This window comes from Rissa tridactyla, chromosome W (assembly GCF_028500815.1).
Source record: "Rissa tridactyla isolate bRisTri1 chromosome W, bRisTri1.patW.cur.20221130, whole genome shotgun sequence".
NCBI lineage: Eukaryota > Metazoa > Chordata > Aves > Charadriiformes > Laridae > Rissa > Rissa tridactyla.
Window position 1 is genome coordinate 23,704,140 of NC_071496.1, and position 26,132 is coordinate 23,730,271.

The 26,132-nt window shown below is 47.2% G+C and overlaps 1 protein-coding gene across 2 annotated transcripts; it reads left to right on the forward strand.

Moving 5' to 3' along the window:
• Positions 1 to 2,578: 2,578 nt before the first annotated feature.
• Positions 2,579 to 26,132, forward strand: LOC128901993 (glial cell line-derived neurotrophic factor-like). Of its 2 annotated transcripts, none has more exons than XM_054184237.1 (2): positions 2,579 to 2,750; positions 25,648 to 26,132. In XM_054184237.1, the coding sequence occupies exons 1-2, from the start codon at positions 2,579 to 2,581 to the stop codon at positions 26,130 to 26,132; spliced, it is 657 nt and encodes a 218-aa protein (XP_054040212.1). The 2 variants fall into 2 exon arrangements, with proteins under 2 accessions (XP_054040212.1, XP_054040213.1); XM_054184238.1 differs by having other exon boundaries at positions 2,579 to 2,651.

The following is a 26,132-nucleotide window of genomic DNA, read 5'->3' on the forward strand; positions in this document are numbered from 1 at the left end:
GATGCCGGCGGGGGATCCCCGCTGCCGCGCCGGCGACACCTGCGGCCGGCGAGGGGAGAAGAGGGGGCGGCTTTCCCGCTGCCGTGCGTCCGTCTGTCCGTGGCGGAGGGCGGCTCGCCGCGGCCGAGGCCGGCGGTGGCCGCGTAGGGAGCGCGGAGGAGCGGTGTTGGACTATCCCTGCTCGGCCCCGCCGCCGCGGGGCCAGGGGGTGCTGCGAAGTTGCGTCGGCGCAGCGCACGGTATGTCGGGCCGGTGACTTCATCCGGGAGATATTTGGAGGCTCCGCGAGGTCCGGTGCCGGGGGCCAGCGTGTGTTTGGGTCTGAAAGCGAATCATCGGAGGGCGCGTCACTGCCAAAGGGACCTATAAATCCATCTGCAGCTTCGACTCACCCTGGCAAATCCCGGGCGTCCGACTCCGCGCCCCCCTCCGCCCGCGGGTGTGGTGCTCCCCGCGCCTCGCCCAGCCCCGCGCCCCCGCCCACGAAGCCCCGGCGGCGTCCGGGGAGCCGGGCGCGCCCAGGCCCAGCCGGGGCAGCCGGAGCGGGTACTCTTCGGCACTGTCCCGGCCTCCCGCCGCTCCCGCTACGCTCCCCTCTTGGATCTAAGCTTTCGCCGCGACGGGACCCCCAATCTGGAGGAGAAAGCCTCGCTGCTGTTACTACCGGCTCTACAAATCCCAGCGCTGGCCTCTGATTCTCTCAGCAGGCTGAGGATGTGGTTTGATTATTGATTTTTTTCCCTCCTCGGCTGGGGTGGTATTTTTTCGTGGTTTGGTCTGTGGTTTTTTTTTTCTCCTTCCCGCCGTTGCGTGCGTGTCCGAGCGGTGCCCGGCTTCCCGCGGTGCTGGGCAAGCTGGCTTTACAGGAGCCCTGATGTCTTCATCTGACTCCCCGCAGTTGTTGATGGAGTGTCTTTCTCGGATTTCCAGGCAGGGTCCCAAGAGCAGCACCCAGAGACAGCTCCCGCTGCCAGGCGACGCTCCCCGCGGCTCGGGCCGCTCCCGCCGCTGCTGAACGCGGCTCCGGGGCCGGAGCGGGCAGAGACCTCCGTGGCACCGCTCCTGCCGCGGCCACAGGACCTGCGGCGGCGGCGGAGGCTGCCTCTGCCTCCATCCAGACTTCCGACCTTGCCTCCCTCCCCATCTCCACGCCTCCCCCCTGCGCAAAGAGAGTCCCGGCGGTCGGACCTCGACCTGGCCCACATGCATCGGCTGGCCGGCCGCTCGGCTCCCCGGCGTTAATGTCCATCTCGGGTCCGACGAGACCAGCTCAGAGGTGAGGGCGAGGCGAGGGCTGCGGCGGAGTGGGCGAGCCGGGGCGGGCACCCTCCCCAGGGGCACAGGGCCGCCCCGCAGCTCCCCGTCCCCGGCGAGGTGCGAAGGCAGCGGCCGACGGGGAAAGCGCGCACCGGGCGGCAGACGGCAGCCGCTACACGAGCCCCTCCGGGCCGCGTCGAACCGGGCTGGGGGCAGCTGTCATCCCCGGGCGGCGGCCATCGGGGTGCGTGCCGTGTCTGACTGCGGGCGGGGCGACCAGAAAGCGAGAAGAGAAGGAAAAGGAGACAAGAGAAAAGAGAAGGAAAGGGAAAGGAGAAGGGAAAAGAAAGAGGAAAATGAAGAAAAAGAAAAGGAGAGAAGGAGAAGGAAATGAGAAGGAGAGAGAAACAAGAAAGAGGGAAATGAGAAGGAAAGGGAAAAGGAGAGGGAAATGTTTCTATTTCTCTTTCCTTTCAAAGAGGAAATGGGAAAGAGAAAAAAGAAATATGGAAACAGAAGGGGAAAGGGAAATGGGAAGAGAAAGGGAAAAGGAAAGAAGGAAGGGAAAGAGGAAAAGAAGAGGAAAAGGAAAGGAAAAGGAAGGGAAAAAGGAAGAAATAGGGAAAGGAAAAGGGAAGTGAAAAGGAAAGAGGAAAGAAAAAGGAAAGGAAAAAGAGGGAAAGGAAAAAGAGGAAAAGGAAAGAGAAAAAGGAAAGAAAAGAAGACTGGGAAGGGAAAAGGAAGAAGGAAAGGGAAAAGGAAAATGAAAAGGGAAGAGGAGAGGAGAGGGAAAGGAAGGTTTGCCTGTAGCATGGCAAAGCCGTGCAGCTCTGTACCCCAGTTCAACCTGGTCCACGCTGGCCCAGCCCAGGGGCAGGTGCCCTGGTGCTGCCCAGGTGCTAGGGGAGGATGAGCACAAGGTGACCTGGCTGCCAGCATAGGGACATGGTCACATCCCCACATCCCTGGGTGCAGGCTCCTGGGATCTGCCTGCCCATATTCCTCAAAGCAGCTTGCTTGGGCATAGGGGGTCTGGAGGCACTGCCCCCTCCCACACAGCTCGCTCGCTCACTGGGGAGAGCCCACCTCACCTCTGGGAGGCAATAAGGATGGAGATGGGAAAGTGAGCTGGGCACAGGTTGTTTCCCCCTGCTCTGTCCCCACGCCTGGCCAGGGTGGACCTGGCTGATCTGGGGTGTGAGGCTGTGCAGCTTTGTCTCAGGGCTGTCAGGGAAGAGGGCAGGACTGGGGGAGCACAGCAGCTGGGAACTAACCCTGCCTCTCCTCTCTGCCAGGGGCCCATGTTGGAAGGAGATCTAAGATGAAGTTATGGGATGTTGTGGCTCTCTGCATGGTGCTGCTCAACACAGTCTCCACCTTGCCCCTGCCCACTGGTAAGATGCCTCCCAAGGGGCCCTCTTCAGTGGTAGAGGGGCCTGAAGACGATCTCTCCCCCATCAGCCTACTGCCTCCCTATGCTGTGCACAGTGACTGTAAGAAACATTCCCCTTTGTAGCCACAGCTATCTGTCTTGCTAAACCTGCTCCCCTTTGCCCAGGCATCAGAGTGAGGAAAGGACACCCCCACACTTCCCCCCCACACATCCCCCTCACTCTCCCCCCCCCAGCCTACTTTCTGCCCCCACTTCTCCCCCAGGCAGAGTCAGTGGTTCTGGTCTGGCTCCAGCAGTTCCAAACCAAGTCATCCTCCAAAGCTTGGGGTTGGCAATTGCAGTGGAAATACCCCCCTTCCCTCCCACCCCCAGCCCTACCTTCCTGGCAGTCATAAGATCCCTTTGGTTGAAAAACCTAGAGACATGGGAAAGTGAGTTGTAGGCAAAGGAGCCGGGAGGAGGATCAGGTATGTACACCTCCCAGTACAGGCACTGAAGCTCCTTCTCCAGCGCTTTAAGCTCCTCTCCCTGCTCAGACCTGCCAATGCAATAATTCACTGTCTGTAGTGGGAGCAAGTCCTGATGGAAATTGGGCTCCATGGTGGGAGGCGCTGTACACATCCTGGAGTGCTGCTGAGTTTCATTAAATCCGCCTTGGATCCTGATCCTGAAATTAGTATGTCTGCATGGAAGTTTACAGAAGAGTAGTGGTGGCAGAGTTAGCTTGATGCAGAGCAATCCACATGAACTGGCTCACAGTAAGACAGTTTACAATCCAAATGACAGATCATAATAACGCCTTGCTAATAATAGGTCTCCTACAATAGCAGATACAGGATTTTCACAGCAGTACATGAATGTTATGCTGACACTGGTGGCTTTTAAAAGTGAGAGTTAATATGACTCAGTAAGAAGTGGCAAAATACTCGCATGAATTGTGGAGATATTCATTTACCAAAGGCACAGACACAGCTCGGAGGTTGCTCCCTTTGCCCTTGCCCAGCCCTCTCTGTTCAGCTTGTTGCAGGATGCAGACAGTATCCAGTAATTGGTATTCATTTTTATCTCCTTCTCTGGAGGCATGTCCTTTCCCTGTGCCTACTGCAGCTCCAGCCACAGGCAGCCCTGCTCTGGTTTCTCTGGGACCAGCTGGACTAACGCAGTGTGGAGGCGCCGAGCAGGGAATCGTGTGCCGTGACTCCGCTTTGCATCCCCTCTCCAACATCCATCTCCTCTTCCGTCTGTCCCCACGCACACATATCTATTTCCTTCCCCATTTAGTCTTCTCTATTTCCTTTTCTTGCTTGTGTTTTCCCCCTGCTGGAATCCTATCCCAACCTGGTCTCCTGCTGTTTGTTTGCAGACCAGCAGCCCCTGACGTCCTTTCAGCCCCTTCATGCAGGGAGGTCAGACGAAAGCACTTCCTCACAGGGCTCCAGCCTGACAGGGATGCAGGGCTGTCACACATGGTTATCTTCTTCTCCATGGCAAACTGTGTGGCGGGGAAGGTACCGGGGCACTGAGCCATCCTATGAGAGGCAGCGATCAGCTTTTCAGGCTGCTGTGCCAGTCCCCTCTGCACGGGCTTGCTGCAGCACTGGTGGCAAGAAGAGCATTAGGGGGAAAGCAGTGTGGGTGGGAGATCATTAATGCTCTGTCTTTCCAGGGTGGGAGTATTTGTAGGATCCTGCTTTTATCTTGAAACTTAGTTCTGGGAATGTGGTTCCAGGGAGTTCCTGTGATCTTTACACAGCAGTGGTTTACACAGCACCCATGCCCGAAAGTCAGAAACTCCTCTCTGCTACATTGACAAGTCAGACGAGTCAGGGGAGACCTGCAGAAAGGCAGCTGTAAGAAAGCGGTAAAATACTTTGATCCATTTTTACGCTGTTTTTAGTTGATTTAAAAGTGTGTGGTGTCTGGAGAGCAGTCTGCAAACACAGAGCCCATGAGGCTGAGTCTGTCCAGGCACATTGCCGCCTTCCCACCACAGCAGCACTTTGTTCGAGTCACCACTGACAGTGTCTTTGACATATTTGTTTCTCTCCGCTTACCATTTGGCAGCAAGCACCCTTCAACACACAAAAGACATAGAGCAACATACACAAGAGTCACATCTACACCATGTAGACTTCCCTCTCCTCTTCGAGTTTTCTCTTACAAGCAGAGGGCAGTATGCCACAAGCATGCAGGCATGCTTGCAGCTCCCCGGCTCATCTGCTGGTGGACCTGCTGTGTATTAATATCTCTGTGGATACTGTTGGTCAGCTGCTTCACCAAGCGGCTTTGCAGGAGGCAGCTCACAAAGCGGTGGGAGTGCCATCATCACCCACATTGACTCAGTGTGTGGGTGCTGAGCAGGACTGGGTGCTGCGTGTGTTCAGAGGGGGGTGCACTGCTCTCCCCTAAAGTGATTCCCACGCAGGCTGGGTGGGGAATAGCAGTTGCACTCCAAGGTGTGCATTGCTCTTACTCCAGGGAGGTCAGGTCTCCCATACACCAGCAGCAGCAGGGGTTAGTAGAGTTGTGAGATCATGTCCCGCTCCTTGGGATGGGCCAAACACCTTGCTGGAGCACAGATCTGTTTTCCCAGGCCCTCTACACCTTTTTGTGTTCTCATTTGATGGGACTGCTTTCTCTGCAAAGTGCTCTGAGGTCACCTGATGCTACCCCATCTCTTTCAGATTGGCTCGAAACCTTCCTTCATTCCAGCCTACAGGCAAGGTCCTAACCTCCCAGGCTTATCAGGTGTAATGTGCTGACCTTTGCTGTTCGGGGCAGTAATTAGAGATGGCAGAGGGTGTTGGTAATTGCAAGTCTTCTGCATTTTTTACTTGACTAGATGCTGAAGTGAGAGTAGCCTCCAGAAATGCAGCGCATTTGAGATTAATCCAATGTTTGTAGGCATTTTAGGTATCAGTGTTCATGGGATAGCTTATTTCACATGAAGAAGAGTAGCTGTAGCATTTGTAAAGTTAGAAAACCCTGTCTTTCCGTCATGCTACAGTCTGCTGGGGAAAGGATACAATTAGCTTAAATAGCAACTGTGAACAGAACAAATATAAACCAAATTACTATAAGCTAAAAACTAAGTCAGCAGCTTCAGAAGCATGACAGTGCAGAAGGAGCTAAATGCTTGGTTTGACTTATATGCAATTCCCAGTTGAATACATTTTGTAACTGCTTGCCACTGTATGGCCATAATCAACATGTATGTGAGGACTGGAGTATCCTAAGATCCAGGATATGATATATAGTCTCTTGATCAAGTGGGCATCTGCCGCGATTGAGAGACGGGACGCTGCTTGATGCAAGCAAGATGTCGGTTTATTAGACGCGTCGGAAAGCTTTTTATACAGCTACTTAACAGTTACATAAATTACGCAAATTCTATCATTTCTAATTGGCTTAGCTCTAAATGTTTCATTACAATAATCCCTCCTACTTGCGGTTTCGCTACATGCTAGAAGCTACAGTTTCGGAATGTGCTAAAAGCTACAGTGATAACTTGTTGCTTAACTCCCTACTTCTTCAAGGTTATTTATCTCAGACCTGCAAGGCCAGCTGTTCCCTGGCTCCTCAGAGTTATTTGTCTCAGATCTGCAAGGTCGGCATGCCCTCGAGTTTCTTGCATACTTGTACTTTTCTGCTAGCCGCCCCCGACATCTCCCCCTTTTTTGTTTCTTTAAAGGCAGAACTGAGGCGCGGGTTTAAAGGTCATCATACTCAGTGAGCTGGACAGAACTAACACTATCGTAAATCTTCGGAATATCGCCGTTTTGAATAAACCATGTATATCGAACAACTTTAGTCACCATAGACCTGACACAGGAAAGAACGCAGCTTAGAATCAAAAGGCCTACCAATATAATAACTAATATGAGTACAGCAGATTGTACCAGGCTCCTAAGCCAGCCCTTTAGCCCAAACCAATCACCCAAAGTACCCAATCCGAAGAAGTCCGTATCAGATTGCACCTTTTGTGAATGCGCGAGGAGTTGTGTAATTTGCTTATGTATCGAAGAAGAGTGGTCCTCTAAGTCCATGCAGCACATTCCGTCAAAGTCCTCACAGCCATGTCCGTGGGCTAGTAGCAAGTCTCTGCTCTATTGTCCATAAAAGCACTGCATCAGTCCTCCGAATGTTCTCCGGTATGCTGTTCAGGGGAATGATCTAGCTGTGGATTGGTGTTGTGGCCGCCCGACTGTGGTAGGGGTTCACGGAAAGGTCGCACGCTCTTCGCTGGGATCCACCTGGGGCCTCGTTCTGTGGAAACACAAGCATAGCCTCTGCCCCATGTGACAAGGGGGTATGGCCCCAAGACCTTACCTGTCTCAGGGTCGCGGATCAGGACTGGAGCTTTTACGCTGGCTTCGAAAGAAGTGTTTGTGTTAAAGTGGCGAACGATCGGAGGGTTGTTATCTATTAAAGAACAATTTAAAAAGTTAAAAACATACAAGGCTTTCTGTAGACATTCTTCAGGGGTGGCTGTCCCTACTCCCCCCTTCTGTTGCTGTAACAAGCGCTTTAAAGACTGATGAGAGCGTTCAATCAGGGACTGGCCCGTAGGGGAATGCGGGATCCCAGTGATGTGAGTGATCCCCCAAGAGATAAAAAAGGTTTTAAGTGCAGCCGAGACATAAGCAGGGCCATTGTCTGTTTTGATTTGTGCAGGGATGCCTAAGGTAGCAAAAGCACGCAGCAGATGCCTGCGAACATCTTTCGCCGCCTCCCCCACATGGCAGGAGGCAAATAGAGCACCTGAAAAGGTGTCAATAGAGGAATGGACGTATTTTAATCTCCCAAATTCTGGATAGTGTGTGACATCCGTCTGCCATAATTGCAGGCTTTGTAAGCCTCTGGGATTAACCCCACCTGGTGCCGTAGGAAAAGAATGTTTTTGACAATCAGGGCAGACAGCGATAATGTTCGCCGCTTGCTGAGAAGTGAGGCCAAACTGGCGTTTGAGGCCCCCTGCATTCTGATGGAAAAAGGAATGACTAAGCTTAGCTTGCGCAATACGGTCAGGTAAAACTTGTACCGGCAGAGTGAGCATATTGGCCCGTCGATTGCCTTCTGCAATAAACCCAGGTAAAGAGGTGTGCGATCTAACATGTAAAACAAAATAGGGATGTGTTCGAGAGGTTAAAAGGAAAACAAGTTCCTGCAACAAAGCAAACAAATCAGCATGCGAAGTATGACGCAGCACCGAGGCCTCAGCCCGTTCGACGACGCCTGCAACATAAGCAGAATCAGTAATAAGATTCAGTGGTGTAGACCACTTAAGAAAAGCTCGAACAACAGCGGCAAGCTCTACGATTTGAGGGGACCCGGAGACTGTCTCAACGTCCGACTCCCATTGTTGAGAGCGGTCATCCCACCAGACAATCACCGACTTGTGTGTTTTTCCAGACCCATCGGTGAACACAGTAAGGCCTTGGAGGGGCTGGTGACATCTCTTTGGTATGGGTATTAAGTTAAAATGAGCATGTAGAAGCTTGTGGGACGGAGGATGTGAGGTTAGTTGACCCGAATAATCTGTTAAGGCAAACACGAAAGCATCAGACTGTTGGAATAACCATTGTAGGTACATATTAGTTACAGGTAAACAGATAGAAGCAAAGTCCATCCCTGACAGGGCAAGCAAGCGCTGCCGTGCTTTAATTATCAAGGAAGCAAACATTTCATGTTGCGTCCAAATTGTTTTAGTGGGCTGGTTGGGTAAAAAGACCCACTCAATGATTAATAAGGGATCAGGATTGTTAGGGTCCCATTGAAAAATCAAAGCATATGGCTGACGTGCAGGGTTCAAAATAATTAAATTGAAGGGCAATTCAGGCGCACAGCGGTGTGCTTGCCGTAAGGCGATGGCTTCCGCTACTTTTTGTAATGAGGCAGCGGCTTCAGGACCTAGTCGACGAGGGGAGCGTAAATCGGAATCTCCCTTGAGGAGTTCAAACAAAGGGCTTAAGTCTGAATTGGAGATTCCTAGCAAGGGTCGGACCCAAGTAATGGTCCCTAATAATTTTTGAACATCGTGCAAATTTTTAATGTCCGCCTGTATGTGCACAGGTTGGGGAACTATCGTCTGGGTCCTGATGCGCCAACCCAAGTAGGTCCAAGGGGGCATTTTCTGGACTTTTTCGGGCGCAATACAGAGGCCTGCCGAATCGACAGCGGCCGTGACAAGGGCTACGGCCTTTTCCATGAGCTCAAGGTGAGGCGCAGCCATCAAGATATCATCCATATAATGATATAACAGAACTTGAGGCAACGCAACCCTGACAGGGCTAAGTACCTTAGCGACATACCATTGACAAATTGTCGGGCTATTTTTCATTCCCTGTGGCAGTACAACCCACTGATATCATTGCACAGGGGCTTGCATATTGACACTTGGGACTGAAAAAGCAAATTTGGCAGCGTCATCAGGGTGTAGTGGAATATTAAAAAAGCAATCCTTAAGGTCAATAACGGTGAGATGCCAATTGCGGGGGATCATAGTTGGAGAAGGGAGCCCTGGCTGCAGAGCTCCCATATCTACCATAGCATCATTGATTTTTCTGAGATCATGGAGCAGGCGCCACTTGCCAGATTGCTTCTTAATAACAAAGACAGGTGAATTCAAAGGACTAGTAGTAGGTACTATATGTCCTTTTGCTAATTGTTCCGTAACCAGTTCTTGGAGAGCGCGAAGCTTTTCGAGTGGTAGGGGCCATTGATCTACCCAAATGGGCGTCTGAGTTTTCCAAGTCAGTTTCAGGGTGTCGCGCACCTCAATGGCCCCTCCTAAAAATGCGACTGAATGGAAGTTCCCCATTGTGATAGCACATCACGTCCCCATAAGACCATAGGAACAGGCAGCACAAAAGGCTTGGCGGAAGCCACTCGTCCTTCTGGGCCTTTGATTTGGATCAATTCCGAGGATTGGTGGCTTCTACCAACTCCTCCGATTCCGGCTAGTGCCTGAGGCACAGCTGCCAAAGGCCATTGTGGAGGCCACTTCGCCTGTGAAATTACGGTAACATCGGCCCCTGTGTCAATAATCCCATTTAGGATTACTTGCTGAGTGCCGTGAATAAGAGTACATTGACAAAGTGGTCGCTTCTGAGAAATGGACTGTACCCAGAGAATCTGTGGATCCCCAGTAGATCCAAAACCTCCTTGTCTTTGCTGCGGAGGTGGGTGAAGCGAAAGAGAGCTTGCGTTCTGCGGGATCAGTAGTAATTGTGCAATGCGGCTTCCTTTGGGTACTGTGCAAGGGTGAAATGGGGTCCAGACCATGATTTTAATTTCCCCAACGGTATCCACATCAATTACTCCAGGCAATACAAAAAGTCCAGCTAAGGTAACTGATGATCTCCCTAATAGTAGCCCTTGTGTTTTCGGAGGTAAAGGACCTGAAACATTAGTTGCTAATAAATGAACAGAGGAATCAAGCAACGTTACTGCGTGTGAGGTTGCCAGGTCCAATCCGGCGCTACCGGCTGTTGCTGGGCGAAGACTTGTGGCGGGGTCACACCCATCTGCATGGCTCGATTCACCGGCGACGATACTTGTGTCTGTGCGCGTCGCTGCCCCGCGCTCCGCAAGCGGTTTCCCTGTATTGGCTGCCCTTGAAAATTATACTTAGAACGACATTGATTAGCATAATGACGCCCCTTCCTGCATCGGGGACAGATCCCAGGGGCTTGAGCTTTAGCCCCCCCATTAGAAGTGGGACAATTTAGTTTGATATGGCCTGGTTTACCACAACCGTAACAATTTCCTCCCCCAGACATGCCTCTCATAGCTGCGAAAGCAGCTGCCATCGCTTCAAGTTTATGGTCTACAGTACCGATACGATTACAAGCCTCTACCATTTCAACCAAAGTCGGAGCTGGGTTAGGGAGAGATTTAAGTAATTTTTTACAGTCGGCGTTAGCATTTTCAACTGCTAATTTTAATAGCAAAATTTCTCGAGCTTCAGTATTATCTATTTGGTGTTCTAAAGCTTGCTTAAGTCTATCAATGAATTGCATGTACGGCTCCCGAGGTTCCTGCGTAATAGAGGTGAATGCCTTTTGAGGTTTACAGGAATCGGGTATTTTGAGTAAAGCCTTTTTTGCTTCTTCGCGGATCGCTTCCAGGGCCTCTCGTGGACAATCTCGAGCCTGTGCCGCTGGATCAGAGTGCTGACCCGTACCCATAAGGTGCTCCATGGTCAGTGCGGCAAGAGCAGCATTATTATGACCCACGTAGCTGTTGAGGAGAGTTTGAAGGCCCCCTCTCCAATGCGACTCCCAGAGGGAATACTGGGTAGGGGTTAATAACAATTGCGCTAGCGATTTTAAATCATGGGGAGTCATAACATACGCATCAAAGACAGAAGACAGCAGGCTCGCAAAATATGGGGAAGAGAGCCCGTGTTCTGTGACGGTACGGCGCAGCTCTTTAATCACCAGAAGGACAAAGCCTCCCACTGCACTCCCCGGCCTTGATAAATAACAGGGGCGACTATCGTTCGCGCTATTTCCAAGTCACCTTCTTTTAAAGCTTGACATCTAATATTCGCCCACGTATCATGAGGGTCAGGGGGGTACAAGTCAGGCTCTTTATCGGGATCAACGGGCGCCGGGTCAAGCAGATCTTCCTCAGGAGGGTAGCCTGCGGCACAGACCTTTAAGGGTCCGGGCGACTTAGCGCGTCGCGGAGGTAGCGGAGGGGGAAGCAAAGGCTGAGCTGATGAAGGTTCCCCCTTAGTATCTGGAGAGTCATTATGGCCCCTTTCCTGTGCCTTAATAGCCTCAAAGATATTTCTCCACCACGGAAGCAAACGCTGAGCCTCGGCATTCTCTGACGTCGCCGCGTCCCACAACTTTACCCCCACATCGTCCCAAAGTTCCCGGGTAAAAATACTGGAGGCCGTAACAGTGGGGATCTTCATTTGTACCCATTTAAGCATAATCTTTAAGTCCTGCCCGGAGATATCTTTTTTATGTTTCCGGAGGAGCGTTTTCATAACCTCATATACGTCTCTCTCTGCAGGGGACATCTGATTCCCCATGTTTCCCACAGCTCACCTCTTAACTCCAGAGGGATTCCTGGCCAGTTCCTGCTTCCTTTCAGCAGCTCCTTCAAAGTTCTGTGGGACTCGCAGCAAGCCGCTCAGCTAGGCGGTTCACCACCCCATCACGTCGGGGTCACCAATTTGCCGCGATTGAGAGACGGGATGCTGCTTGATGCAAGCAAGATGTCGGTTTATTAGACGCGTCGGAAAGCTTTTTATACAGCTACTTAACAGTTACATAAATTACGCAAATTCTATCATTTCTAATTGGCTTAGCTCTAAATGTTTCATTACAATAATCCCTCCTACTTGCGGTTTCGCTACATGCTAGAAGCTACAGTTTCGGAATGTGCTAAAAGCTACAGTGATAACTTGTTGCCTACTCCCTACTTCTTCAAGGTTATTTATCTCGGACCTGCAAGGCCAGCTGTTCCCTGGCTCCTCAGAGTTATTTGTCTCAGATCTGCAAGGTCGGCATGCCCTCGAGTTTCTTGCATACTTGTACTTTTCTGCTAGCCGCCCCCGACATCTTTACTAAGAACTAGCGATATGCATGTAGAATTAAATGAAAAAAAATCTCACTATAGGCTTTTCCCTCTTAATAGAAGGAAAACATGTTTCTGCATTATCCATGGCCACTGGATGGTCATTTGTTGTTGGAGCTCCTTTGGTATGTTATACCATAACACATTGTGTTATGTGTGCATTATACCTCTGCTAAACATTCTTCATACCCCTGCTAAGAGGTATTTAATGTTAAGTTACTGCCTTTAGCTGCAACATTATCAGCTAGTATGGAAGGTATCTAGAATAAACAGTGATATTGTAGGGCTCTTTAAGGCAAAAATTATACTTCCAAATGAATGCATTTCCTTCCCTACAGTATTTATTAGGCACATTCAGTGTTACGAACCAGAACTCTCATGTTTCTGTCCAGGCTTTCCTGCTCAACACACTTATAGTGTGGCATATGCGCTTTAGTCTAAGATGCCCGGAAGCTACAGAGGTAACCTGCCCATGCACAGTAAATCAAATGCATTGGAGAGGTATCTGCAGGTGCCACACTGCATCATTTGATCTGTGTGTATACAGTACAGCTGGTGCATCCAGCCAGTGTTGGACCGAGTGGGGCAGTTTGTTTGCATGGGCATGCCCAGGTTATCTAGGCTTTTAGAAATCTTAAGCATTCAAAGTCACCTTTTTTCATGGGCAAAATTCTAAAAAAAGAAAGAACAGGACACATCTGGGTAAATCCAGATACATTTAGCCCTAGAAGCTGATTTCTCCACAGTCTCAGGTATAACTACTGAATATACTCCTGTGAAGGGTGTTTTGAGACTTAAGGAGGAAAGGACTGAAATGTAAGAGAATATGGTTTTATTCTCATTTTAACAGTTATCCTTTGTTTAAAGTTTTATGTCTTTGCTCCTTTTCAATTTAGGGACCTCAAAAATTTCCCAGTGGAAGTGTGGATCCTTTTAGATGTTTTGCAGGTGTGGGTTGCTAGATAACATACCTGAGCATAATTTTCTTGGTCACCTTTCATAGGGCTCTTCAATATATTTTAGAAATCCCCGTGTTCAGGGTCTACAGATGACAAGCTGTGAAACCTTTCCTGGAAGGCTGAAGAATTCAGCTGTGTAGTGACTATTGATGAATTGATGGGAGAGGCATTTGTCCACTAGAATAGGATCCTCAGATTGATAAGTTGTAATGTCTTTGTAAATTATACTGTTCCTGATTAGGACTGCATAAAGTAAGTTTAAAATATTTAAAGTTACAGAGCTTGAGAGAAGCCATTGGAGTCATTGAGTCCCATCCCCATAACTGCAGATGATCAGGGATGGACATCTAGTGCAAATATCCAGTCCTCATCCCACACACACACTGCCAAGCAACTGCAACTTAAAACTTGTAGTACATAGACAAAACCCCATATAACTGCACTTGTTGAGGTACTAAGTCAATGGCAAGTAATAAAAGAGGAATACTAAATATTGCAACATAACTATGTTCAGGATCTTCAGACATCTAAATAGGCCACTGCCATATTAGTGTTGGTAGAATGGTTGACACTGCACAATTGTAATTTTTGACAAAAACAGCTGTAGTTTCTGATTAAGTAATATTTGGTAAGGGGAACCAAAGGAAAGATTTCAATGATTCTTGGAAATACAGTCCTAATTACAAAGAGAAGAAAGAAAACAGAATCAAAAAGATTTATTTGGGAAAGGTACAAAGACATTAGAGTATGTCTGTTTTTAAGATCAAGGACAGAAAATTAATTATGTAAAACATTTCAAATATCAGCATTCACTTTAAGGAATAAAGCCACATTGTATGACACTAGCAGATATTTAGGCTTTTGACTTTGTATATATTGGTACAGCACTTAAACTGAAACCTGCAGGTACATTTCTTTGAAGTCAGTGGGATTTGTACAAATGCTTTAATGATTATTGAACAGGAATAGGCTTCAAAAGAAGCAAACACTGAAATCAAAATACTTGTTTTCCTGCATCCAGGCCAGGCAGTGTTACAGCAGGTAAGCCAAAACTTCTCAGGTGGACATGTTTTTAGAGGCAAGCTGGTCATTATCCACTTTAACTAACAAGCTACATACAAATATCTGGACTACCTCTGCTCCCATCCCAAGCGTGTAAGATTTCTTTGGCAAAACCATCAATTACTCAGGAAATTTCTGACAGGGAGGTATGGACCCAGCATATCAGTTGGGAAGGGGGCAGAGCTCTTTGGAGCCCAGCTGCCTCTGAGCAGCTGCCGATGCCATCTCACAGGTCGTGGTCCACACATCCCAGTGTGAGACCTCTTGCAGTGGAGCACGTAGCACCTGTCCTACAGTGATTATTATAAGAAGAACACTTTCCAAACTGCAATATTAAAGCTTTTCATATTGTTCCTATTGTAAACAGGTTGAAATGCAGGTAGTGAAAGGTGACAGTAGAAGAACGTGTATTATTTATAGGTCAGATCAAAATCTGATAGCAGCAGAGATTGTCACAGTAGAGGAATCGGCCATGGTTTTGCCCAGACGTCTCTGCTTTACTGCCCCAGGGAAGAGACTGGGATAGGGTCCCTTCCTGCTGCTTTGCTGCCTGTGTTTGTTTCTTGGGGACAGTCCTAAAACCTGACGGGAGATACAATGTAAGAGCACAGGCAGCCTGGGAACAGTTGCTTGATTGGAGTAGGGTTGAACTGTTGTTGCAGTGACATTTCTGCTGTTATTTCTGTTATGCTGTTCCCATTCAGTGAGCTGGCACTAAAGTGGGGATGGGTGACTGATGTGGGGGATTACTGATGTCGTGCGAGGGCTGGGCTGGATCACTTCTGCACCAGGAATGCTAAAGAGAATTTCTTTTTATTACCAATAGTATTTCCTCCATTAAAGTCTCAGTGCCATGCCTGTTAGCTGGCTGCATGCATTCTTGCTAATAGAGATCACAGGTGTCAGGTCCCAGTCATACATACTCATTTGATGCTCTTGCAGGGATGGGGCAGAACCAAATATTAAGCATAAACCCAGGTTTTACTGGGAAGCTGGAGATTTATTCAGTATGATATGAATTTGGAGGGGTACAAGGCCTTAGGGAGGAGACATGGCAGGTATGTGCTTCACCCAGGTTTGGCTCCTGCTCAGTCAGTGGCTTCAGGTAGGGCACTACCACTTTTTCTTTTTCCCCCTTTTATACTGTTTATGCCATAACTTCTTCAGGTGCAGAGACTGCCTCGTGGGTGCTCAAGTACCCACACAGCCACATTCAATAAGGCCCTAGTGCAGACGGGCTCCTAGCAGCTACTGCAGGAGCTGTCACAAAACCTCAAGAGCGACTGCTGAAAAGCTGTCTGCTCCTCAGTGCTTCAGAGCTGTTTTTTCAAAGCTCTGAATCAGAGACAAGACCACATCCTCTTGCTGCTCCTTTGCTGCTTGACTGCCAGATGAGACACCCCTTTGCCCAGGGGCCAGAAGAGGGATCCAGCCCTGGGTGCCAGCCTGAAGTCAGACAGGATCTTGTGAACGACTCCTGCCTGGACCAGACAAAGAACAAGAAACTCTTGCGGACAGGTCAGCTTGCAAGGCAGCTTCCTTTACTTCACTCAGTTCACCTGACCTTGCTTTTTCCCTCTGTTACCAGGTCATTCCCCCAACTGGCAGCAATTATGATGGTCCTGTTGTTTCTCCCCTTTCTTCTCCTGGTAGGAACCGGTATTTCGTACCTGAGAGAAGGCAGGTAAAAGATGCAAGGGGAGGCACTGCTAAGCATGGCAGTGTGAAAATACAAAGTACTCTGCAGATTTGCCATTATGACCAACACATGGGAAGCAGCAGGGTTAGCTAGTGAGCTGCAAACACAAAACTTGGCTGCTCCATTAGGAACAAGCACACCAGGTAGGCTAACCCTGTACCTTTTTCCAGTGCTGCCTTATTGTACCTGACTGGTGTGAGTGGCCCCAGAGTTATCCTCCAGGTTACTTAGCACTTTACCTTAACAAAAGACAAGTGACACTGATGAGAGGCTCCATTTCTAAAGGCTCTCTGAGGCAGAGGGTAGGATGCAGCGTTTCCTGGGAGCTGGTGAGACAGGGAGTGAGGAAGTGAATCAGAACTGTATTAAACATTTAAAGATGAGCTGACCCTGGTGTGTTTGATGCTCTTTTTACTAATGGACACAACCAACTGGTTTCCATTTTACTCTTAGCCTCACAGATTTTCATGCAAGGCATGAAAGCAAAGTCATACCTCAGAGAGGTGATATTTTAATGGTTTAAATCCTGAAAACTTTTCAGTATAACTAGTTTTAACACCTGCCTTTGCTTTGATGCCTGCATGATAGGCTTTGTTTTTCATGAAAAGTATTTCATTTTTAATAGAATAAATGTTTTATCCCCACCACAGTTCTGATCATCACATTGGTAATTTTAACCTCACTAAGGTTACACTTCCACAAACAGGTTACTCCAAGGGTCTCCTAAAGTATACCTTTGTGGTGTGAGATGGGGAGATTCTGTGTTTGGATAGGGCTTGTCGACTACAATAAGTACCTGAAAACATTACTGCAAAGCAAGCTAAATACAAAAATAACTAATGAATAAATGGTATACCACAGTTATCTGCATAAGCAGCAAAAAATAGGGTGATTCATTGCAGTCACAGTTAGAGGCACATTAATTTTTTTTCCCCACTAGCAAATGACCTAAGAAGAAACATCTTTGTGAGTATAACTTTGGAGGAAACTTAAAAAACAACCAGGAAAGAAAGGTAATTTAAATATTTTAGTTAAGAAGGTCCCAGATTAAAGTACCAGAACTGTTTTGAAAAAGGGCAATTTGATCCTAACACAGATCTGGATCTGAATTTTCTAAATAATGCTTATCATTATAACGAGCTGGATTAACCTCCTTGAACTTTGAAATCATACTTTACACAAGAGTCTGCTGCTGTTTGAACTTCTCTAATTGAAAGACAGCTGTGCTTAAGTAAAATATCCTGGTAATTTTATTAAATGTTTGTCCTGAACTTTTGATGTAGTAGCTATGCAGTCTCACAAATGCATGCATAAAAGCTACAATGCAAAATAAAAATTTAATTTTATCATTTTTAGTGTACCTTATGTGACTTTTATTGTATCACTTTAACTGGGGATATACAAAGTGCCAAATGACGCTGCAGTAATGTAATTACATTTTCCCAAGATCAGTATATAAAACTATTCCTTAAAGTACAGTTTCCAATAACTTAAAATTTCAAGTTTTATGAGATTTTTTTAAAAAAGGAAAACCCACTTATAGAAATTATTATTTTGCAATTAACAGAATTTAAGCTTTTATTGTAAACCATAATAGACAGTGTGGTCAGAAAAGACTGTAGTTAGCCTTTTACATCCAAAGCACCAAAATGAGTAACTGGATTTTTTTCTCAAAAGCTGGAGATCCATCTGTTCCCACTGAAATTAATTTGTGGTCAGGTACAAACTGATGGTTTCTTGCTCTACCATGCTGGGTTACTGCCACTTTGGCTTTAAAATAAATATGTAAATATGTTGCTAGTGAAATGAAAGGAATAGTTTTACAAAATGTAATTGTGGTCACATTTGAACAGACATAAATAAATTGTCCATTTTTCCTTTATGGAAACTGTTTTCTTGAGAATGTGATGAGTTTGGTTTGGATGTTTGTTTAGACCTATTTTATGTAGAAGTCTGTCTGAACACTGTATAATTTATTCTTCTAAAAAGCGTAGGCATCAGATCCCGATCCTGCTGGCACGCAGTGTCTCTTATTAACCGGAAATGCAAAGGCAGGCTCTGGGGGGTTTGCAGTGGGGAAGATGCCCAGAGGAAGGCACGTTTCCCTGTGTGCCCAAAGCAGAGCTCCAGGGTGGCTTTCTGCAGAGGTTGGTGGGGAGCACCACAGGTGTTTGGCTGCAGGAGCCTGTGCCTGTATGTGCTGCCAGCTCTTGCAGTGCCCAGGGGTCAAGGACTGTGCTCGGGGATGGGTAGGTCAAAGCCTCAGGTTTCAGAGAGCAGCAGAGAGGTGAGAATTTCAGTTTACATTCAAGAGGGGTGTTCCTAACCCGAAAGGTTGGGCCAAAACTGAGTGTGCCCTAAAGGTTCAGAAAGCAAGCAAACAGCAAGCAGATGATGCAAACGTTCTTCTTGGTTTTTTTTTTAAACGTCTTTTAAATGAGTCTCATTTCTTTATTTTTGTTTGACTCCTGGAGTTTTGGATGTTTGGTGTTAACCAACTCGGTGCCCAGCTTGGTCACTCTTCTGGATTCTTATGTTCACCTGATACCGTAAGCCGGCAATTAAGGACTCTCTAAGACTCAGTTTTGAAGTGTTAGAAAGCAGGCATTCTTTATTGCAGCGCTGGGCGCACAGGGGATCACTCTGCCTAGTGTGTGCGCTGAGTTGCTCAACTACAAAGGTTATAAGCAATCAGAATATACATATTCATTACATTTCCCAGAAATTATTAACATATTCATATTATCACCTAGAACTCATTAATATATGTAAATGTCCTTGACGCATGCGCATCCATGTCCATTGGTGGTCATCCAGGGTCCTCTGGTGGTCGTCGATAGTCTTCCTCACTGTGTCTGCTGATTGAACTCGGTCTTCATGCATACTCGGTTCGTCTTTTGGCCTAGTTTGCAACTCTTGTTTTCACAAAACTAGCTTATTCTAGCATCTCTCCCTATCTATTCTACTCAAGGATACAATGTCTCAAGGCTTCCTTTTATCAAACTAAACCTAGCAGATGTTTAACCCATCCGCTTACAAAGTATTTCAAACTTAGCTACATTATTCCAGTAAGGAGGGAACCATATGTTCTTTTTAACTCAGTATCAGTAAGGCCTGAGGGGCCTTCCACCCCAGTGTTTTGTGCTGTTCAAGGCTACTGTATCACCAGCTACTGTATCACACCAGTCCTGTGATGTGTCATTCTTTCCTTCTTTGCTTCTTTGTTCATTTTCTGATCCTGTGAGAAACTCCTAGCAGATCAAGAGCCCTGGTTCAGCTGGACATGGGAGACCGATGGGGTCTGTGAGCCTTTTTGCCACACTGTGAGCAGAATGGCACACTGTGAACACAGAGGCCCTGGTGCCCCCTGAGGGAGGACTTTACATTTCCAGGACATATGGTCCTTTCCCTCGGGGAATGCCTGCTTTGAGATGCATCACGCTCATGTATGTGTGAGCCAACCTTCACTAAACTATATTGAGCACATGCTGTTGTGGGCTATCCCATCCTAGGTGGCTTCAGATTTTTAAATTCTAATTCCTTCACACCCTGGAGCCAGGGAATACTGCTCAGAGAAGATCTTTACTGCCTTTATTGCCATAGTATCTGAGCATTTTCTGCTGGCACTTTGTACATGTGTACATGTAAATACAACACACTTATACACACATCCAAACTGTATATTTTATAAGAAGGGATAATAGTATGTGCTTTTCCCAGGGATGTGAAAACCCCATGGAAAGCTCTGCCTGCTGCACAATCAAGTCAGCACAATCCATGCAGTATTAGAGAAGCAAAGCTGCCAGGTTGTTGGCCTTTATTCTGAGACTATAAACAATTTTTAAACAGTGTTTGAGACAGAGGGGTAACTAAGTAAAACAGATCATGGCTCAATCAAGTGGCTCTATTCAGGTTACAAACCAGTGGTGGTGTTCCATAGCCACGCAGCTCATCTCAGCACCCTCTTCACCCCCAGCAGCACTTACCGCAGCGCAGAGACCAAACAAGTGCTTGGCAGGCAGTGGCTGTGGTGTGGGGATGTCTCTTGGCATCCCTGGAGCACATCTACCAAGTGCCTGTCAGGCTGGGGTGGTCCTGCTGTCAAGTCTTCTCCACCTTCCCTGCTGTCCTTGTCTTTAGTCCTTGGTCAGTTGGTAGTGCTTATTCACGTATGGTGTCTGGTGGTAGCTTCCTTAGCATTTATCTCTAGTGCCTTGTTTCAACCCGTCATGCCTTGTGTTAATGCTGGCATTTCTACTTGGTTGCCCAGGGTCCTACTTCAAGAGTTTTTTATGGCATTTTGTTTCGGGCTCTCAGATTTCACACCCATACTTATTGAACAACCGAATATCCCTACTGAGTCATGACTGGCACCTTGGCATAGGCCACTAAGTCAACTCTCACTTCACTCCTGGCTGTCAAGGTTTCCTTCAAACCCCTGCGAGCCACTCTTAGTAAATGTCTGTAGTCACACTGATGACTATGCTTCATTAAGCAGCAGAAAATTAGCACCAAGCCACATCCGATCAGTATGAGCCTCATTGCTTGGGTCCATGATTCAGTGGTTGCTGGGTCCAGCTGTGCTTGATGCAGTACCAAGAGCACAGGCCCACACCACTGAGCCTGTGTTGAAACTCAGCTTTTTGGGATTGCGTTGAGGCTAGTTGAGTGTGGGGGACTGGAGGTGTTCCTCGAAGAGTGCTAAATTTTGGAAGCAAACTTGGGGCACATTGGCAGTCCAGTTGGAAGGTGCCAAAAACTGCATCGTTGCATTGATCATGACTAGTTTGGGGTTACACAGGTAGAGGGTGTTGTTGCTTGCAACAACTTGCAAGGACTCATTGGGTAGCCCAGTAATGCAGCTGCCATTGTGGTTAACATCGTGTACACACAGTCCTGTAACAACATGTGTGGTTGTAGGTGGGCAGACACTGACCAGGGTTGATAGGTCCAGCACACATTTCCTTGAGGGGAACTCTGTGCTCACCCACTGGTTCCCTAATATCACCCATGTGCCTTGTGTCTCCTCAAGTGATGTAATCTCCAAATACTGGGGATCACTGCAGGAGTCCTCTGGACAGATTTGGATATCTGTTTCAGATATTTTCCAGTCCCCTGGGCTGAAGGGAAAATCCACCCTGGAGACAGAAAATTGGCATTCATCTTACTCATAGTGCTGGCATCTCTCCCAGCGAATCTCCCAAGTGGCCTGATGTTGCATCAGGGGATGAGCTGAGTAGGGATCCTTGGCTATCTTAGACGTATTAGCCATGCCCGCTTCATCCCAGGTTACAACTTGGAGAGCTTGCATGGTTTGTGTTAGAGCCCCAGCGAGATTAGTGGGATCAGCCATGCTGCCAATTACCCCATCTTCTGTTTGCAGCAAGTCCACGTGTGTAGGTAAGGCTCCTCTAGTTGGATACCCTGTTGGCTTGATTACTTGGTCTACTTGTTCCCCTACTGCTTCCACCTTCTGCCATGTTGATACCCCATGCCTGCATTAGCAGCATTGCATAGGGCTCATCTACAGTGTGTTTCCTCCACCTTAAGTATCATAGACCACTTGCAGCACAGAAGGCTCTCAGCAACATTAGCTCCCTTGATGCAGTTGGAGCAGTTATCATGCATGAACCAGGATAGATGTCAGCATGGGCTCCGAGCAGGGACACAGTCCACAACATGGGCCTTTCCCCCTCTTTATCTAGCCTCCAAGGCATACTTGGATTGGCTTGGGCAGAGCAGTGCTTGGACCCTATAACTTTCTGATCAATATTTAACCAAAGTAGATTCCTGCATATAGCACTGTTGCAGGGGTAGGTGACATTTTTGCACCTGAATTGCAAGCAGTTTAAAAATGATGTGCCTAGTTCATTTGTTATCTCTTCAAGTAATCCACAGTTTTGTTTCTCCCTTCTTAGGTGGGGGGAAACTTACTTCCCTCACTGCATAGTCAGCATACCAGATTTGGGATAAATATGAGGCTGAAGGTTGCAGACTCCATGTATAGACTGGGTTTCTCTACAACAATCTCCCAGCTCCTTCCTGATGGTTGACTCTTGCATGGATTTCATTAATTCATTAGTATACTTCATTATGTAGAATCATAGAATCATAGAATCATAGAATGTGTTGGGTTGGAAGGGACCTTTAAAGGTCATCTAGTCCAACCCCCCTGCAGTAAGCAGGGACATCTTCAACTAGATCAGATTGCCCAGAGCCTCAGCAAGCCTGGCCTTGAATGTCTCCAGGGATGGGGCCTCTACCACCTCTCTGGGCAACCTGTTCCAGTGTCTCACCCCCCTCACTGTAAAGAACTTCTTCCTAATGTCTAATCTAAACCTACCCTGCTCTAGTTTAAAACCATTGCCCCTCATCCTACGGCTACACGCCCTTGCAAACAGTTCCTCCCCAGCTTTCTTGTAGGCCCCCTTCAGGTACTGGAAGGCCGCTATAAGGTCTTCCCGGAGCCTTCTCTTCTCCAGGCTGAACAACCCCAACTCTCTCAGCCTGTCTTCATAGGAGAGGTGCTCCAGCCCTCTGATTGTCCTCATGGCCCTCCTCTGGACCCGCTCCAACAGGTCCATGTCCTTGTTGTGCTGAGGGTTCCAGAGCTGGACATAGTACTCCAGGTGGGGTCTCACGAGAGCAGAGTAGAGGGGGAGAATCACCTCTCTGGATCTGCTGGTCGTGGTTCTTCTGATGCAGCCCAGGATGCAATTGGCCTTCTGGGCTGCAAGTGCACGTTGTCGGCTCATGTCCAGCTTTTCATCCACCAGTACCCCCAAGTCCTTTTCCGCAGGGCTGCTCTCTATCACATCATCCCCCAGTCTGTATTGATAACGAGGATTGTCCCGACCCAGGTGTAGGACCTTGCACTTGGCCTTGTTGAACTTCATGAGGTTTGCTCGTCCCCACCTCTCTAGCTCATCCAGATCCCTCTGGATGGCATCCTGTCCCTCTGGCCTGTCGACCGCTGTCATTAGTATACTTATACATTATATAATTAATTCATTAGTATACTTCCCTGATGGTTGTATTTCACTCTCCACAGACAATGTCTCATTGTGTCATACTGTTGCTATAAGTACTGGGCCAGAAATATGTGACAGAGGTGTGGACTTGGGTAGTCACAGTAGTATGAGGGGGTAATTTGAAGGTGAGGGTGGAGAATGGCACAGCTAGAGCCATCTCCTCAGGGCCACATCCTTCCCCTATTGGGTTATAAGCTAAGAAACCTAGCTTCTGTGTAAGAAATCTAAAAACCACCTAGTCCCACAGCAACAAGAACAAGTGCCTCCTGCCAAACTCCTCTCCATCTGTACCAGGGCCAAAGTCATACTTCAGCGATGGGGGCTGTGCCAGCTCCACATGGATCATCTTGATTGAACGAGTCTAGCAAGGTATCTACCCCTTCTTGCTTTTAAGGAACATAGCCCACCCATCACCTTGACCTGGACCTTGCTCGGTAGGGCAGTATTGGTATGGTGTAGGCAAACCAGCCTGTCCTGGAACAGAGCCAGGTGGTGCATCCAATGGACACATCTATCCAAGCTACCCCCTTCCAGTAGGTATGGCTCATAGTGGGTATTTTGGTACCTGCTACAGAGTTAATGACAGAGGAGTGCAAGAAGGGCGCACTTACCATTGGTTTCACAGGCTTATGGGGCTTGGCGCAAGGTCCTGCTTTGTTCAGGTCCTGTAGAGCTGTACAGGTAGCAGCCATCCCTCTTTCATGTCTTTTCACAGTCACTGGTCTGGGAGATTGTTGCCATTAGCATTGGATACCTGCAAAACACAGTGGAATTCACTTTTCCCAGTCACAAACTCTACAGTTTATAGAATCCTGCTTCCCATGTGTCACCCTCATTATGTGAAGGTACAAGATTGCCTGCAGACTCTTTTACCAGTCTGCACTATTTTGCTGGAGCCATCCAAGAAAAAATGTATATTTCTGATCCATCCCTATTTTATCATGGAAGGGGGCTTCTAGGATGTGGCTGCTTTGGAGTGGGGTCCATATTCTTCCTTAAGTGCAGATGCACTGTGTTTCAGCAGGTTTTTGCACAAACAGCCCTTCTGCCCCCATCTCCGGCATATTTGTTGCTTCTGTTGAGGATATAAAGGCACACCTTTGCTAGGCAATGGGAGGCAGTCTTGTGTCTTCTCTCCTGTTAACAGAGTCCATGCCACCATGTGTGGGCTGGATACATTTGCTGCCTGGTCTCCCATCAGGGCTCCTGTCTGTTATAGTGCTTATTAGGGAAATGTGGCACTGAGCCTTTGCCTAAGGAGCTGTTCCTATCTCAGCACCTGACCCAGTCAGAGCCTTCGTGGCCCAGTGGAGGTACCAACCCCTAGCCAGGTGCACTGTGTCAGGTATCACTTTTCCTGATGTTTGCAGTTCCTGGGACATTCGTAGGGGTCCATCTGGAGATGGAGCACCCTTACATGCAGGGCCGGGTGCATGACACTGGTCTGTTACATGGGTGGGCACTTAGAAGTTAAGTACAGAAAGAAGCATCCTCTTAGGTCTTCATGTAAAGGAAGTGAATCCTCAAAGACTCGATTTTTGGCACAATGACTGAGAAAAAAATATCTCAATACTGCAGTGCTGTTTGCATGTTTAAGAGACAATCATTAATAATATAACATAAGGGCACCCACACATGGGCTCCTGACAGGCTGACCCTCCATTAAATCACTGTATTCACTAAAAGAGATCACATTGAGGGATTTAGTCCATGGGAAGTTTAAAGATTTCAAAACATGATTTTATTCCAAATCATGATGAAAAGCTGAAATCTCAGAATGTTTCAGAAGAACGCATTCAATTTCACTCTCCTTGAAGTGGTTCATTCTGCTAGTATCAAAAAATTTCATTGACTTCAACTTTTAATTTACTTGAATAATTTATCTTTGATAGGGTATATATCAAATGAAAAATGAAATAGATATTTTAATTTCATAAAAAGAAAATGCATTAATAACATTTCCCTTGAAAATTAACATAATACTTCTGACCTATTTCTACTCAATCTAATCAGCATCTTGTGATATGAAATAGTTCCATGAGAAAATTTTCAAGAGCTCTTATAATAATTATCCCCTAAAAGCATTAAAAAAAGCAGGCATTCAGCCAGGAATAATAGCTCAGCCTGGCACCCCAGGAAATTCCTCCTTGTGTCCTGCCCAAAAACCTTATTGATAGGTGGCTTTAGCAATACTAACCACTGCTAGTGTGAAAAGACAACAATCAACAACTATAATCACCAAATTGATTTAAAGAAACCTTGTCCTTTTGCCACTTTGCTGGGAAGAGCCTCTATAACCTCTCTACAGTAGCTTCATACACCCATTAACTAATATTTGTATCATGACATGCTTTTCTTTCCCTTGATTTTGACAGGGCTCATTCAATATTGAAAGATGTGCCAGAGCGCTACCAAGTGTCAGCAGACACCTACAGAGATACATACATATCTAATTTCTTTTTCCCCAAATGAGTTTCCATGATGTTCTAAACCATTCCAAATTCTCCCTGATTTCTGAGGGTCCTGGGTGTACTCTCTGAAGTAATGAGCAGGGGAGTTTGCATGTGTCTAACATTTTTTAGCCACAAATGGATAAACTTCCATTAATAACAACTGACACGTGACAAAGCCTTTTGTCTCTTTCCCAAACAGCTAATATGCCAGAGGGTTATCCAGATCAGTTTGATGATGTAGTGGACTTTATTCAAGCCACCATTAAAAGACTGAGGAGGTCGCTGGATAAACAGACTCCGATTTTTCCTAGGCTTGAGAGAAACCGGCAAAACACAGCCACAAACATAGAGAATTCCAGAAAAAGGGGAAGGAGGAATCAAAAGGGCAAAAATCGAGGATGTGTCTTAACAGAAATACATTTAAACGTGACTGACTTGGATTTGGGATATGAAACCAAAGAAGAGCTAATTTTCCGGTATTGCAGTGGATCTTGTGATGAAGCCGAGAGCACGTATGACAAAATTTTAAAAAAATTAACCAGAAAGAAAAAATTAGTCACTGACAAAGTAAGGCAAGCTTGTTGCAGACCCACAGCCTTTGATGATGACCTATCCTTTTTGGACGATAACCTGGTTTACCACATACTGAAAAAACATTCCGCAAAAAGGTGTGGATGTGTCTGA